The sequence below is a fragment of the Salvelinus alpinus genome, chromosome 26 (genome assembly GCF_045679555.1).
Source record: "Salvelinus alpinus chromosome 26, SLU_Salpinus.1, whole genome shotgun sequence".
NCBI classification, from domain to species: Eukaryota; Metazoa; Chordata; class Actinopteri; order Salmoniformes; family Salmonidae; genus Salvelinus; species Salvelinus alpinus.
In genome coordinates, this window is record NC_092111.1 from 27114613 (window position 1) to 27131730 (window position 17118).

At 43.5% G+C, this 17118-nt stretch overlaps 1 protein-coding gene across 1 annotated transcript in view; it reads left to right on the plus strand.

The window, feature by feature from the left end:
* The window catches only part of LOC139555083 (collagen alpha-2(VIII) chain-like), a 147513-nt gene that overhangs the window by 112300 nt on the left and 18095 nt on the right, over positions 1–17118 (plus strand). Inside the window, exon 2 of the mRNA XM_071368559.1 lies at positions 13090–13280. Within this exon, the coding sequence (XP_071224660.1) occupies positions 13124–13280 (157 nt within the window). The 5' untranslated portion in view covers positions 13090–13123. The remainder of the gene's footprint in view (positions 1–13089; positions 13281–17118) is intronic.

Sequence of the window (17118 nt, forward strand, 5' to 3'; positions counted from 1 at the left end):
GACCTCATAGTGAAAAGGTGATTCTCCAAATAAAAACCCACACGCTCAACTTCCTCTCGTGCTCACACAAACCCTCCGACTCAATAAGAACAGTGTGTTAAGTCACCAGTGCGGTACAAATGGTACACAGGCACACACACACTCTGTCGCGCACACACAGGCACACACACACTCTGTCGCGCACACACAGGCACACACACACTCTGTCGCGCACACACAGGCACACACACACTCTGTCGCGCACACACAGGCACACACACACTCTGTCGCGCACACACAGGCACACACACACTCTGTCGCGCACACACAGGCACACACACACTCTGTCGCGCACACACAGGCACACACACACTCTGTCGCGCACACACAGGCACACACACACTCTGTCGCGCACACACAGGCACACACACACTCTGTCGCGCACACACAGGCACACACACACTCTGTCGCGCACACACAGGCACACACACACTCTGTCGCGCACACACAGGCACACACACACTCTGTCGCGCACACACAGGCACACACACACTCTGTCGCGCACACACAGGCACACACACACTCTGTCGCGCACACACAGGCACACACACACTCTGTCGCGCACACACAGGCACACACACACTCTGTCGCGCACACACAGGCACACACACACTCTGTCGCGCACACACAGGCACACACACACTCTGTCGCGCACACACAGGCACACACACACTCTGTCGCGCACACACAGGCACACACACACTCTGTCGCGCACACACAGGCACACACACACTCTGTCGCGCACACACAGGCACACACACACTCTGTCGCGCACACACAGGCACACACACACTCTGTCGCGCACACACAGGCACATCATACTCAATAAGCAGTCTGTGTGTCAAAAGGGCATGTCAAAATGGCTTACATACTGAACAACAGCTGTTTGTAAGACTGGGTGTGTTTGTATTAGTTTCCTATGAGTGTGTGTAGTGTTTGTTTGGTGTTTACAAGTGCCCCTCTCCATTGGACTGCATTGTAATCATGCGGCTTGTAAAGCTATTAACACTGTCACTCAGCCTTGCCTTTGTGGGCTGTGTGTTTTTGCTTTGCCTACTCCCTCTAAGACTGGATTGATGTTTAGTTATACTACCACTAATTGGCTGAGAGAGTGGCATAGGAACGTTCTTTTCAGCTGTCTGTGTCATGTTTCTATCTTCGGTTAAGAGTCAGCATTCAGATTGTAACAGTGGAGGACGGCTCATAGTAATGGCTGGAATGGAATAATGAACGTTCCATTAATTCCACTGCAGCCATTACAATGACCCGTCCTCCAATTTCAAGTGAGACCAGGTGCCAATGGATTGTAAGGTATTTCAATGGGAAGTAAGGTACTTCGGAAAAGTGCTTTCTTTCAGTTTTGAGCTGAAGTAGAGCAGATACACTAGGGCCTTACTGTTACGGTAGTCCTCCTCCTCTTCAACCGAAGAGGAGGAGTAGTGATTGAACCAAGGCGCAGCTTTGTGAAATGACATGATTTAATAAAGACACGACCAAACAACCAAGACAGAAAACGAACTAGACTTGAATTAACTAACAAAATAACAAAACGAATGTGTAGACAAACCTAGACATACGAACTTACAATAAAACACGAAGAACGCACGAACAGGGAAAAATAGACTACACAAAAATGACGATGTACAAACATACCGAACAGTCCCGTATGGTGCGACAAACACTGAAACAGGAGACAACCACCCACAACGAACACTGTGAAACAACCTACCTAAATATGACTCTCAATTAGAGGAACGCCAAACACCTGCCTCTAATTGAGAGCCATACCAGGCAACCCTTAAACCAACATAGAAACAGACAACATAGAATGCCCACCCAAACTCACGTCCTGACCAACTAACACATACAACAAACTAACAGAAATAGGTCAGGAACGTGACACTTACTGAAGTAGAGCAGATACACTAGGGCCTTACTGAAGTAGAGCAGATACACTAGGGCCTTACTGAAGTAGAGCAGATACACTAGGGCCTTACTGAAGTAGAGCAGATACACTAGGGCCTTACTGAAGTAGAGCAGATACACTAGGGCCTTACTGAAGTAGAGCAGATACACTAGGGCCTTACTGAAGTAGAGCAGATACACTAGGGCCTTACTGAAGTAGGGTGCTTCAGTTGCTGAGGTGAGACATTGGGTATTGCTTTGTGGTTGTGGTCTATAAGTTAATATGGTTATGCTCTTGGTTGAAGTTTGCCAATAGTGGACAGTTATGCTGTAATGTGGTTGAAGTTGAGATCTGGTTGTACACATGTGGTTGTGGTTAAGGTATGGTGAAGCTCTCCAGTTATGCCATGTGGTTGTGGTTGAAGTTTGGTCATGATCTCCAGCATTGTGATGTCGTAGTGGTTGAAGAGTGGTAGTGTTCACCAGTTATTCTACTGGAATAAAACAAACTTTTCAGGAAGTCAACACCAGCCATATTTTACCATGAAATAGAAAAAAAGCCAAATTGTACCATTGATGAGTTCTACATGGAACCCAAAAGGGTTCTACATGGAACAAAGAAGGGTTCTCCTATGGGGACAGCCGAATAACCTTTTTGGAACCCTTTTTTTCTAAGAGTGTAGAGTCGGTAGATATTCAAATGTTTGCATCAACAAGTTTTTGGGGCTAATGTGTGTGTGTGTGTGTGTGTGTGTGTGTGTTCAAGACTGAGTGTGTGTGTGTGTCCCAGGCCGGCACAGGATTGCGTGAGACTTTGTCTGCAGAGCTTTTCAAGAAAAACATTAGATAAACAGATTGTGTGGCGGTTGTGGAGCAGCAGACCAGTGTGTGTGTGTGTGTGTGTGTGTGTGTGTGTGTGTGTGTGTGTGTGTGTGTGTGTGTGTGTGTGTGTGTGTGTGTGTGTGTGTGTGTGTGTGTGTGTGTGTGTGTGTGTGTGTGTGTGTGTGTGTGTGTGTGTGTGTGTGTGTGTGTGTGTGTGTGTGTGTGTGTGTGTGTGTGTCTGTGTGTGTGTGTGTGTGTGTGTGTCTGTGAGTGTGAATGTTCAGACGCCTGCAGGACGCTGGGCACAGTATCACTCGTCTACATTACTCCCACCACAAAACAACACACCCTTAGCCAGCCAAGAACCAACCACTGGGCTACCACCGTTCTCTCTATGTCTCTCTCTGTCTCTCTCTCTATGTCTCTCTCTCTATGTCTCTCTCTCTGTCTCTCTCTCTCTGTCTCTCTCTCTATGTCTCTCTGTCTCTCTCTATGTCTCTGTCTCTGTCTCTCTCTCTCTCTCGCTGTCTCTCTCTCTCTGTCTCTCTCTCTAAGTCTCTCTGTCTCTCTCTCTGTCTCTCTGTCTCTCTCTCTCTCTCTCTGTCTCTCTCTCTCTGTCTGTTTCTCTATCTCTCTGTCTCTCTCTCTATGTCTCTCTGTCTCTCTCTCTCTCTGTCTCTCTCTCTCTCTGTCTCTCTGTCTCTCTCTCTCTCTGTCTCTCTCGCTATGTCTCTCTCTCTATGTCTCTCTGTTTCTCTCTCTCTCTCTCTCTCTCTCTCTCTCTCTCTCTCTCTCTCTCTCTCTCTCTCTCTCTCTCTCTCTCTCTCTCTCTCTCTCTCTCTCTCTCTCTCTCTCTCTCTCTCTCTCTCTCTCTCTCTCTCTCTCTCTCTCTCTCTCTCTCTCTCTCTCTCTCTCTCTCTCTCTCTCTCTCTCTCTCTCTCTCAATTCAATTCAATTCAAGGGGCTTTATTGGCATGGGAAACATGTGTTAACATTGCCAAAGCAAGTGAGGTAGGTAATATACAAAAGTCAAATAAACAATAAAAATGAACAGTAAACATTACACATACAGAAGTTTCAAAACAATAAAGACATTACAAATGTCATATTATATATATGCAGTGTTGTAACAATGTACAAATGGTTAAAGCACACAAGTTAAAATAAATAAACATAAATATGGGTTGTATTTACAGTGGTGTTTGTTCTTCACTGGTTGCCCTTTTCTTGTGGCAACAGGTCACAAATCTTGCTGCTGTGATGGCACACTGTGGAATTTCACCCAGTAGATATGGGAGTTTATCAAAATTGGATTTGTTTTCGAATTCTTTGTGGATCTGTGTAATCTGAGGGAAATATGTCTCTCTAATATGGTCATACATTGGGCAGGAGGTTAGGAAGTGCAGCTCAGTTTCCACCTCATTTTGTGGGCAGTGTGCACATAGCCTGTCTTCTCTTGAGAGCCATGTCTGCCTACGGCGGCCTTTCTCAATAGCAAGGCTATGCTCACTGAGTCTGTACATAGTCAAAGCTTTCCTTAAGTTTGGGTCAGTCACAGTGGTCAGGTATTCTGCCACTGTGTACTCTCTGTTTAGGGCCAAATAGCATTCTAGTTTGCTCTGTTTTTTTGTTAATTCTTTCCAATGTGTCAAGTAATTATCTTTTTGTTTTCTCATGATTTGGTTGGGTCTAATTGTGCTGTTGTCCTGGGGCTCTGTGGGGTGTGTTTGTGTTTGTGAACAGAGCCCTAGGACCAGCTTGCTTAGGGGACTCTTCTCCAGGTTCATCTCTCTGTAGGTGATGGCTTTGTTATGGAAGGTTTGGGAATCGCTTCCTTTTAGGTGGTTGTAGAATTTAACGGCTCTTTTCTGGATTTTGATAATTAGTGGGTATCGGCCTAATTCTGCTCTGCATGCATTATTTGGTGTTCTACGTTGTACACGGAGGATATTTTTGCAGAATTCTGCATGCAGAGTCTCAATTTGGTGTTTGTCCCATTTTGTGAAATCTTGGTTGGTGAGCGGACCCCAGACCTCACAACCATAAAGGGCAATGGGCTCTATGACTGATTCAAGTATTTTTAGCCAGATCCTAATTGGTATGTTGAAATTTATGTTCCTTTTGATGGCATAGAAGGCCCTTCTTGCCTTGTCTCTCAGATCGTTCACAGCTTTGTGGAAGTTACCTGTGGTGCTGATGTTTAGGCCGAGGTATGTATAGTTTTTTGTGTGCTCTAGGGCAACGGTGTCTAGATGGAATTTGTGGTCCTGGTGACTGGACCTTTTTTGGAACACCATTATTTTGGTCTTACTGAGATTTACTGTCAGGGCCCAGGTCTGACAGAATCTGTGCAGAAGATCTAGGTGCTGCTGTAGGCCCTCCTTGGTTGGTGACAGAAGCACCAGATCATCAGCAAACAGTAGACATTTGACTTCGGATTCTAGTAGGGTGAGACCGGGTGCTGCAGACTGTTCTAGTGCCCGCGCCAATTCGTTGATATATATGTTGAAGAGGGTGGGGCTTAAGCTGCATCCCTGTCTCACCCCACGACCCTGTGTGAAGAAATGTGTGTGTTTTTTGCCAATTTTAACCGCACACTTGTTGTTTGTGTACATGGATTTTATAATGTCGTATGTTTTACCCCCAACACCACTTTCCATCAATTTGTATAGCAGACCCTCATGCCAAATTGAGTCGAAGGCTTTTTTGAAATCAACAAAGCATGAGAAGACTTTGCCTTTGTTTTGGTTTGTTTGGTTGTCAATTAGGGTGTGTAGGGTGAATACATGGTCTGTTGTACGGTAATTTGGTAAAAAGCCAATTTGACATTTGCTCAGTACATTGTTTTCATTGAGGAAATGTACGAGTCTGCTGTTAATGATAATGCAGAGTATTTTCCCAAGGTTACTGTTGACGCATATTCCACGGTAGTTATTGGGGTCAAATTTGTCTCCACTTTTGTGGATTGGGGTGATCAGTCCTTGGTTCCAAATATTGGGGAAGATGCCAGAGCTAAGGACGATGTTAAGGAGTTTTAGTATAGCCAATTGGAATTTGTTGTCTGTATATTTGATCATTTCATTAAGGATACCATCAACACCACAGGCCTTTTTGGGTTGGAGGGTTTTTATTTTGTCCTGTAACTCATTCAAGGTAATTGGAGAATCCAATGGGTTCTGGTAGTCTTTAATAGTTGATTCTAGGATTTGTATTTGATCATGTATATGTTTTTGTTCTTTATTCTTTGTTATAGAGCCAAAAAGATTGGAGAAGTGGTTTACCCATACATCTCCATTTTGGATAGATAATTCTTCGTGTTGTTGTTTGTTTAGTGTTTTCCAATTTTCCCAGAATTGGTTAGAGTCTATGGAGTCTTCAATTACATTGAGCTGATTTCTGACGTGCTGTTCCTTCTTTTTCCGTAGTGTATTTCTGTATTGTTTTAGTGATTCACCATAGTGAAGGCGTAGACTCAGGTTTTCCGGGTCTCTATGTTTTTGGTTGGACAGGTTCCTCAATTTATTTCTTAGATTTTTGCATTCTTTATCAAACCATTTGTCATTGTTGTTCATTTTCTTCGGTTTTCTATTTGAGATTTTTAGATTTGATAGGGAAGCTGAGAGGTCAAATATACTGTTAAGATTTTCTACTGCCAAGTTTACACCTTCACTATTGCTAAATGCAGGAGCTCATCTGATCATCTGATCATGACCTCTCTCTCTCTCTCTCTCCTTGTTAGCTAGCTAGCTTCTTTCAGGAGAGTCCCTAGCAACTGCCTAGCAACAGGTAAACAACTTAGCTAGCTAAGAAAATTGTATAATTTTACTTTTTTCGAAAGCCTTTCTTCTTTGTTTGCTGCTTGTTTGGTCTCCTAATCAGTCTTGCAGTTTTCTTTTGCTTTTTTTCGATATACTTTCCTCTAAAAACCATGTAAAATTCAATATTTTTAGGAGCTCATCTTTTCAGCTGTTGCTGCTTAATTTGGAACTCCGGAACTCTCTCTCTCTCTCTCTCTCTCTCTCTCTCTCTCTCTCTCTCTGTCTCTCTCTCTGTCTCTTTCTCTCTGTCTCTCTCTCTCTGCCTCTGTCTCTCTCTCTGTCTCTCTCTGTTTCTCTCGTGATCATGTTTTTCCTGGATTGGGCTCTAGATACAAACAGTATGAGTAGTGAGAGGAAGTCAGTCTTTTTCAGCGGGATTCTACACGCACACGCACACGACACACACACACACACGCGCACACACACCAGACATGACTAATTACAAGAGCTTGGTGAAGGCTTTGAAAAACACAGCCTAACCTGGCTGTAGAATCAGACATCAACCACCAAACGATTTGCTCACTAGCACCAAACAACCACAGGAAAAGAGTGGAGCTACTAAACAGAACCAGATACGAACTCACCACACGCGGTGATGGAGCGAACACCTTTTGAAGTACTTAGCACAGACACTTCCTTAGAACCCAGTGCTTAGGACCAAAATGCTGGGTCTCAAAAACTATACAGATCAAAATACAGAGTTTTGCAGAATAAGAACCAATACGTTCATTGATGTGATTTAATAAGTAGGTAAGCAGCACCCTTGATGGCTAAAACGCCCTTAAAATGGCTTTGGCCAAACTCTATCAAAACAGTTTAGTGTCCAAGGCTTAACGAGAATGACTTGACGTATGTGGCAGTGTGGGCTCCTACTACTACTAGACAAAGCTATAGTCCTCCAGAAATAATATAAATAAAACACTACAGCACAGTAACACAAGTCCAACCACCAAACTTTGGGCTCCAAACCGCCTAATGGTCGCAGTGCGAGCATCACTGTGAGGTCAAAAGCCCTCCTTCAGAATACCAGAGAGAACAATAAAGATGGAAGAGAGGATGAGGGATGTGTGAAATGAAAGAGCGGAGGATAGCCAGAGAAGTGCAATGATGAAGGGAGCATATGGAACAAGGGATGGATAAAAGAGTGGAAGGAGAGGGGAGGTGAGCCAGTGAACTACCAGAGACTAAGGGCAGCTCATTGCTCAGAGTGCCCAGAGAGGAGCCCTGCTGTATGTGGAAACATAGTCTTGCGTTGCCATACCTTCAAAATCACGTCATTGTCACGCCTCCCTTGGAGGTCTGCAGAATTTTGTATTGCAAAATTTGAATGGTTCACTGGCTCCCAGCGGCAAGATTTTAATTTGTTGTAACATTTTAAAAACCCTCCTAACACACGCCAATAGAAGAGCTGCTGTGTGCTATGTCCGTCATTGTTTTCCATCTGGGGAGTTGTTGTTGCCTATGCTAGTTTCAAGTGCTAGTTTTCAAGTTATCAAGTGTGGTCTACAGTCCGTAATTTATATTTATTGAAATTGAACGTGGATTACGCTGTTAAAGTCAAAACGTCACAAAAGTTCTAAGCCACTCTGGTGGAAAACACACTTTTTTCCATGTCTCCATTCGTCCACATGTCTGCTGGCTGTGCTTTGCTACCATCTAAAATATTTTGAAGATTGCCCCAGTGGAAGAACTTATTCAAGTAAGTAAAAGTATGTATTATTAGCTAGCTAGCCACTTTTTAGGCCAGGGATCATCGACTAGATTCAAATTACAAATAATTTGTAGACTGCAAATTGACCGCAAGAAGCCCAAACAGATATAATGTTTGACTAAAACATAATCATTTCACACCCTGCTTACATTTGTATACGATCACGTGTCTCTCTATTATGCGTGGGAATAATTGCGAAGAGATTTCTTACATTAAAATGACTTGGAGCTGATTTCCTGGTGTTTTTAATTAAAATGTCAATGTTATTTTTTTTATCAGAAAACTTGGGGGACCAAATAAAACCACCCGCGGGCCAAATTAGGTCTGCAGAATGCCAGTTAGGGAACACTGTTGTAGGCTAACTCAACTGAGCTGCTAACTAAGTTAATTAAATGTCATTAGCTGGTTAGCTAGCTAATAGGAAGTCTTGATATAATCATTGTACATTAAGAACACAGTCTCCATATACATTTGTAGATAACAGCCATGGAAGAAGGTGAAATTACAGCTCCAACTGTCGGTAAATGGAGAGTGTAGGCTACTCAAAAGGGCAGGTCATTTTGTGGGAGGACATTATTATTTGCTGCATGTGAAGATCTATGAAGTGAGGGTGTGGTTATCCCTGTCTCTCTACCTCCTGCTTTATGGAGGTGTAGTCCCTGTCTCTCTGCTTCCTGCTTTATGGAGGTGTAGTCCCTGTCTCTCTACCTCCTGCTTTATGGAGGTGTAGTCCCTGTCTCTCTGCTTCCTGCTTTATGGAGGTGTAGTCCCTGTCTCTCTGCTTCCTGCTTTATGGAGGTGTAGTCCCTGTCTCTCTGCTTCCTGCTTTATGGAGGTGTAGTCTCTGTCTCTCTGTTTCCTGCTATATGGAGGTGTAGTCTCTGTCTCTCTGTTTCCTGCTATATGGAGGTGTAGTCCCTGTCTCTCTGCTTCCTGCTTTATGGAGGTGTAGTCTCTGTCTCTCTGTTTCCTGCTATATGGAGGTGTAGTCTCTGTCTCTCTGTTTCCTGCTTTATGGAGGTGTAGTCCCTGTCTCTCTGCTTCCTGCTTTATGGAGGTGTAGTCCCTGTCTCTCTGCTTCCTGCTTTATGGAGGTGTAGTCTCTGTCTCTCTGTTTCCTGCTATATGGAGGTGTAGAAACATCAGGGTATTCTAGGGCAGGGTTGGGATTTCAACTTATGTCAATTCTAATCATTAGAGAGCTTCTGAAAACCATCAGTCGCAAAACAGAAACTACAGAGGAGGAAAAGGGAGGCGAGGAAATTGTCCTATTTTCACACCCTAGGATGCATCCACTTTATATGCTTCACACACACACACACACACACACACACACACACACACACACACACACACACACACACACACACACACACACACACACACACACACACACACACACACACACACACACACACACACACACACACACACACACACACACACACACACACACACACACGCATGGATGCTACACCTGGATGTTTGAATGACATCCTTGGCTGTCCTCATGGCACTCAAATTAGGCTGTTGAACATTGAACACTGGCAGTAGAGTTCTAATACTAATCAGACCAACCCACCTGCAGTAGAGTTCTAATACTAATCTGACCAATCCACTGGCAGTAGAGTTCTAATACTAATCAGACCGACCCACTGGCAATAGAGTTCTAATACTAATCAGACCGACCAACTGGCAGTAGAGTTCTAATATTAATCAGACCAACCCACTGGCAGTAGAGTTCTAATACTAATCTGACCAATCCACTGGCAGTAGAGTTCTAATACTAATCAGACCGACCCACTGGCAATAGAGTTCTAATACTAATCAGACCGACCAACTGGCAGTAGAGTTCTAATATTAATCAGACCAACCCACTGGCAGTAGAGTTCTAATACTAATCAGACCGACCAACTGGCAATAGAGTTCTAATATTAATCAGACCAATCCACTGGCAGTAGAGTTCTAATACTAATCAGACCGACCCACTGGCAATAAGGTTCTAATATTAATCAGACCAACCCACTGGCAGTAAAGTTCTAATACTAATCAGACCGACCAACTGGCAATAGAGTTCTAATATTAATCAGACCGACCCACTGGCAGTAGAGTTCTAATGCTACCGAGACCGACCCACTGGCAGTAGAGTTCTAATACTAATCAGACCAACCCACTGGCAGTAGAGTTCTAATACTACCTAGACCGACCCACTGGCAGTAGAGTTCTAATACTAATCAGACCAACCCACTGGCAGTAGAGTTCTAATACTAATCAGACCGACCAACTGGCAATAGAGTTCTAATATTAATCAGACCAACCCACTGGCAGTAAAGTTCTAATACTAATCAGACCGACCAACTGGCAATAGAGTTCTAATATTAATCAGACCGACCCACTGGCAGTAGAGTTCTAATACTAATCAGACCGACCAACTGGCAATAGAGTTCTAATACTAATCAGACCGACCCACTGGCAGTAGAGTTCTAATACTAATCAGACCAACCCACTGGCAGTAGAGTTCTAATACTAATCAGACCAACCCACTGCTAGTAGAGTTCTAATACTAATCAGACCGACCCACTGGCAGTAGAGTTCTAATGCTACCTAGACCGACCCACTGGCAGTAGAGTTTTAATGCTACCTAGACCCACTGGCATGGTTTCAGATAAGCAGAGATGTGAAAATTATCCTGCTTCATCTCAGTATAAAGTATTTTTTTGTCATTCAAGAGAATATGATTTTGTTTTCCAGAATTATCAAAACTCTCTCTCGCTCAATTCAATGTCAATTTAAGTGGCTTTATTGGCATGGGAAACATCTCTCTCTCTCTCCAATGACCATAATCATTAATTCATCTCTCCACCTCTCCTTTTTTTTCATTCTCTCCGTTCTAGTTCTAGTTTCTAATACTAGTCAGACCGACCCACCTGCAGTAGAGTTCTAATACTAATCAGACCAACCCACCTGCAGTAGAGTTCTAATACTAATCTGACCAACCCACTGGCAGTAGAGTTCTAATACTAATCAGACCAACCCACTGGCAGTAGAGTTCTAATACTAATCAGACCAACCCACTGGCAGTAGAGTTCTAATATTAATCAGACCAACCCACTGCTAGTAGAGTTCTAATACTAATCAGACCAACCCACTGGCAGTAGAGTTCTAATGCTACCTAGACCGACCCACTGGCAGTAGAGTTCTAATATTAATCAGACCGACCCACTGGCAATAGAGTTCTAAAACTAATCAGACCGACCCGCTGGCAACAGAGTTCTAATACTAATCAGACCAACCCACTGGCAGTAGAGTTCTAATACTAATCTGACCAATCCACTGGCAGTAGAGTTCTAATACTAATCAGACCAATCCACTGGCAGTAGAGTTCTAATACTAATCTGACCAATCCACTGGCAGTAGAGTTCTAATACTAATCTGACCAATCCACTGGCAGTAGAGTTCTAATACTAATCAGACCAACCCACTGGCAATAGAGTTCTAATACTAATCAGACCAACCCGCTGGCAGTAGAGTTCTAATACTAATCAGACCGACCCGCTGGCAGTAGAGTTCTAATACTAATCAGACCGACCCACTGGCAATAGAGTTCTAATACTAATCAGACCGACCCACTGGCAGTAGAGTTCTAATACTAATCAGACCGACCCACTGGCAGTAGAGTTCTAATACTAATCAGACCGACCCGCTGGCAGTAGAGTTCTAATACTAATCAGACCAACCCACTGGCAACAGAGTTCTAATACTAATCAGACCAACCCACTGGCAGTAGAGTTCTAATACTAATCTGACCAATCCACTGGCAGTAGAGTTCTAATACTAATCAGACCGACCCACTGGCAGTAGAGTTCTAATACTAATCAGACCGACCCACTGGCAGTAGAGTTCTAATACTAATCTGACCAATCCACTGGCAGTAGAGTTCTAATACTAATCAGACCGACCCACTGGCAATAGAGTTCTAATACTAATCAGACAAACCCACTGGCAGTAGAGTTCTAATACTAATCAGACCAACCCACTGGCAGTAGAGTTCTAATACTAATCAGACCAACCCACTGCTAGTAGAGTTCTAATACTAATCAGACCGACCCACTGGCAGTAGAGTTCTAATACTAATCAGACAAACCCACTGCTAGTAGAGTTCTAATACTAATCAGACCGACCCACTGGCAGTAGAGTTCTAATACTAATCAGACCGACCCACTGGCAATAGAGTTCTAATACTAATCAGACAAACCCACTGGCAGTAGAGTTCTAATACTAATCAGACCAACCCACTGGCAGTAGAGTTCTAATACTAATCAGACCAACCCACTGCTAGTAGAGTTCTAATACTAATCAGACCGACCCACTGGCAGTAGAGTTCTAATACTAATCAGACCGACCCACTGGCAATAGAGTTCTAATACTAATCAGACAAACCCATTGGCAGTAGAGTTTTAATACTAATCAGACCGACCCACTGGCAGTAGAGTTCTAATGCTACCTAGACCGACCCACTGGCAGTAGAGTTTTAATGCTACCTAGACCCACTGGCATGGTTTCAGATAAGCAGAGATGTGAAAATTATCCTGCTTCATCTCAGTATAAAGTATTTTTTTGTCATTCAAGAGAATATGATTTTGTTTTCCAGAATTACCAAAACTCTCTCTCGCTCAATTCAATGTCAATTTAAGTGGCTTTATTGGCATGGGAAACATCTCTCTCTCTCTCCAATGACCATAATCATTAATTCATCTCTCCACCTCTCCTTTTTTTTCATTCTCTCCGTTCTAGTTGCTAGTGGCTGAGCCTGGAGCCTGGGAGCCTAATGACCATGCTGTTGGCTCCTGTCTGTGTGCTTCTGCTGCTGGGAGGCCGTGCCCTTGGGGGAGGCTACCCCCCCATGCCCCAGATGAAGTACATGCAGCCCATGATGAAGGGCCCCGTGGGACCCCCCTTCCGAGAGGGCAAGGGACAATACCTCGGTGAGTATGTGTGTACTGTTTGTGTGTTTGTAGGTGTGTGTGTAATGTATGTGAGTGTGTGTGTGTGTGTGTGTGTGTGTGTGTGTGTGTGTGTGTGTGTGTGTGTGTGTGTGTGTGTGTGTGTGTGTGTGTGTGTGTGTGTGTGTGTGTGTGTGTGTGTGTGTGTGTGTGTGTGTGTGTGTGTGTGTCTTTTTGGTTTTACTATCCTTGTAGGGACCAGAAGTCCTCACAAGGATAGTAAAACAAGGACAATTCGGATAATTGGGGACATTTCGCCGGTCCCCACAGGCTATTTTAAGCTTAGGGGTTAGGTTTAGGGTTAGGTTAAGGGTTAGGTTTAGGGGTTAGGGAAAATACACTGAGCGGGAATCAATTGTTTGGTCTCCACGAGAATAGTAAAACAAATGTGTGTGTGTGTGAATGTGTGTGCGTGCGTGCGTGTGCATATGTGTGTGTGAAGTACGTCACCCAGTGTTAAAGGTATGCAGAGTGAACATACGCTAACATATGGAAATGTTTTAAGATGATCATGCTATGGATCATTTAGCTAATTTTAGGACCCCTTTATGTAAAAAAAAAAGACAATCTAAAAAAATTTGATAAAATATTGAATTTGGCCTTTATTACTATAGCCCGTTGATAAATAACGCATTCATAAATTCCCCAAAAATGTATTTCAGAAATAAGGTTTTGAAGTGTCTGTCCTATATTTAGGAGATATATGAAATATATAAGAAAGCTCAGCAAATATATATATCCTTTTTTATATATATATATACAGTACTAGTCAAAAGTTTGGACACACCTACTCATTCAAGGGCTTTTCTTTATTTTTACTAATTTCTACGTTGTGGAATAATACTGAAGACATCACAATTATGAAATAACCCATATGAAATCATGTAGTTTGCAAAAAAGTGTTAAACAAATCAAAATATATTTGAGATTTGAGATTTTTCAAAGTAGGCACCCTTTGCTTTCATGACATCTTTGCACACTCTTGGCTTTCTCTCAACCAGCTTCATGAGGTAGTCACCTGGAATGCATTTCAATTAACAGGTGTGTCTTGTTAATTGTGGAATTTCTTTCCTTCTTAATGCATTTGAGCCAACCAGTTCTCCTTTGACTAGATAATCCATACACCTGACAGATGTGGCATATCAAGAAGCTGATTAAACAGCATGATTATTAAACAGGTGCACCTTTTTCTGGGGACAATAAAAGGCCGCTGTGCAGTTTTGTCACACAACACAATGCTACAGATGTCCTAAGTTTTGAGGGAGCGTGCAATTGGCATGGTGACTGAAGGAATGTCCACCAGAACTGTTGACCTTCACATTCAGCTTCTTCACCTGCGGAATCGTCTGAGACCAGCCACCTGGAAAGCTGATGAAAATGTGTGTTTGCACAATCAAAGAATTTCTGCACAAACTGTTAGAAACTGTCACAGGGAAGCTCATCAGCGTGCTCATAGTCCTCACCTAGGTCTTGACCTCACTGCAGTTCGGTGTCGTAACAACTTCAGTGGGCAAATGATCAGCTTCAATGGCCACTGGCATGCTGGAGAAGTTTGCTCTTCACGGATTAAACCTGGTTTCAACTGTACCGGGCAGATGGCAGAAGGCGGCTTGTGGGCGAGCTGTTTTCTGATGTCAACAAACACAATTGCATTTTATTGATTGCAATTTGAATGCACAGAGTTACCGTGACGAGATCCTGAGGCTCCTTGTCATGCCATTCATCCGCCACCATAACCTCATGTTTCAGCATGATAATGCACGGCCCCATGTCGCAAGGATCTGTACACAATTCCTGGATGATGAAAATGTAACCAGTTCTTCTATGGCCTGCATACTCACCAGAGATGTCACCCATTGAGCATGTTTGGGATGCTCTGGATCACCGTGCAGGACAGTGTGTTAACATTCCCACTAATATCCAGCAACTTCACACAACCAAACAAAAGGAGTGTGACAAGAATCCACAGGCCACAATCAACAGCCTGATCAACTCTATGTGAAGATGTGTCGCGCTGCATGACGTCACAGCAGATACTGACTGTTTTTTTATCCACCGTCCTACATATTTTTAAGGTATCAGTGACCAACAGATGCATATCTGTAATCCCAGTCATGTGAAATCCATAGATTAGGGCCTAATGAATGTATTTCAATTGACTGATTTCCTTATATGAACTGTAACTCAGTAAAATCTTAGACATTGTTGCATGTTGCTTTAATATTTTTGGTCAGAGTAGTTTTTTGGCCAAACCGTTCGGATGCTACAGAGGTTTTCGTGAGAAGACCTGACAAACACCGCAGTAGCTCGGCCGCCTTCTACTGCAGATGCGAAAGGCCGACATAGGCGGACACGGTGGTTTGAGACGCAGCCCAAGCTGATATCTCTATCTTAAACTGACGTATTTTTATGGGATTTTTTTGTTGTGTTATTTAGATTGACACAGGGGAGAGTCAATAGACTCTTAATAGACTCTTAGGCTCTTAACCTATAGCTTTAACCTTACATAGAAGCCTCTGCCTGTATAAGCCACAGGCATGATTGAATGCATATGAATGCTAAGATGTGCCTCGCAGCTTTTGTGTTGAGTGGCTTTTGGAAGCTCAGGGTCAGAAATATAGACTAAATGTATAGCAGAGAGATGAGACAATAAAAGAGATGAGAAGGGAAAAGAGGAGGAGCGTGGGAAAAGAGGAGGAGCATGGGAAAAGAGGAGGAGCATGGAAAAAGAGGAGACGCATGGGAAAAGAAGGGTATTATGGGAAAAGAAGAGGAGCATGGGAAAACAGGAGGAGCATGGGAAAAGAGGAGGAGAATGGGAAAAGAAGAGCATGGGAAAATAGGAGGTACATGGGAAAAGAGGAGGAGCATGGGAAAAGAGGAGGAGCATGGGAAAATAGGATGAGCATAGGAAAAGAAGAGGAGCATGGGAAAAGAAGGGTAGCATGGGAAAAGAGGAGGAACATGGGAAAAGAAGAGGAGCATGGGAAAAGAAGGGGAGCATGGGAAAAGAAGAGGAGCATGGGAAAAGAAGAGGAGCATGGGAAAAGAAGGGTAGCATGGGAAAAGAGGAGGAACATGGGAAAAGAAGAGGAGCATGGGAAAATAGGATGAGCATGGGAAAAGAAGAGGAGCATGGGGAAATAGGATGAGCATAGGAAAAGAAGAGGAGCATGGGAAAAGAAGAGGGGCATGGGAAAAGAAGAGGAGCATGGGAAAAGAAGAGGAGCATGGGAAAAGAAGGGTAGCATGGGAAAAGAAGAGGAGCATGGCAAAAGAAGAGGAGCATGGGAAAAGAAAAGGAGCATGGGAAAAGAAGGGTAGCATGGGAAAAGAGGAGGAACATGGGAAAAGAAGATGAGCATGGGAAAAGAAGAGGAGCATGGGAAAAGAAGAGGAGCATGGGAAAAAAGAAGGAGCATGGGAAAAGAGGAGCATAGGAAAAGAAGAGGAGCATGGGAAAAGAAGAGGAGCATGGGAAAAGAGGAGCATAGGAAAAGAGGAGGAACATGGGAAAAGAAGAGGAGCATGGGAAAAAAGAAGGAGCATGGGAAAAGAGGAGCATAGGAAAAGAAGAGGAGCATGGGAAAAGAAGAGGAGCATGGGAAAAGCGGAGCATAGGAAAAGAGGAGGGGCATGGGAAAAGAAGAGGAGCGTGGGAAAAGAAGAGGAGCATGGGAAAAGAAGGGTAGCATGGGAAAAGAAGAGGAGCATGGCAAAAGAAGAGGAGCATGGGAAAAGAAAAGGAGCATGGGAAAAGAAGGGTAGCATGGGAAAAGAGGAGGAACATGGGAAAAGAAGATGAGCATGGGAAAAGAAG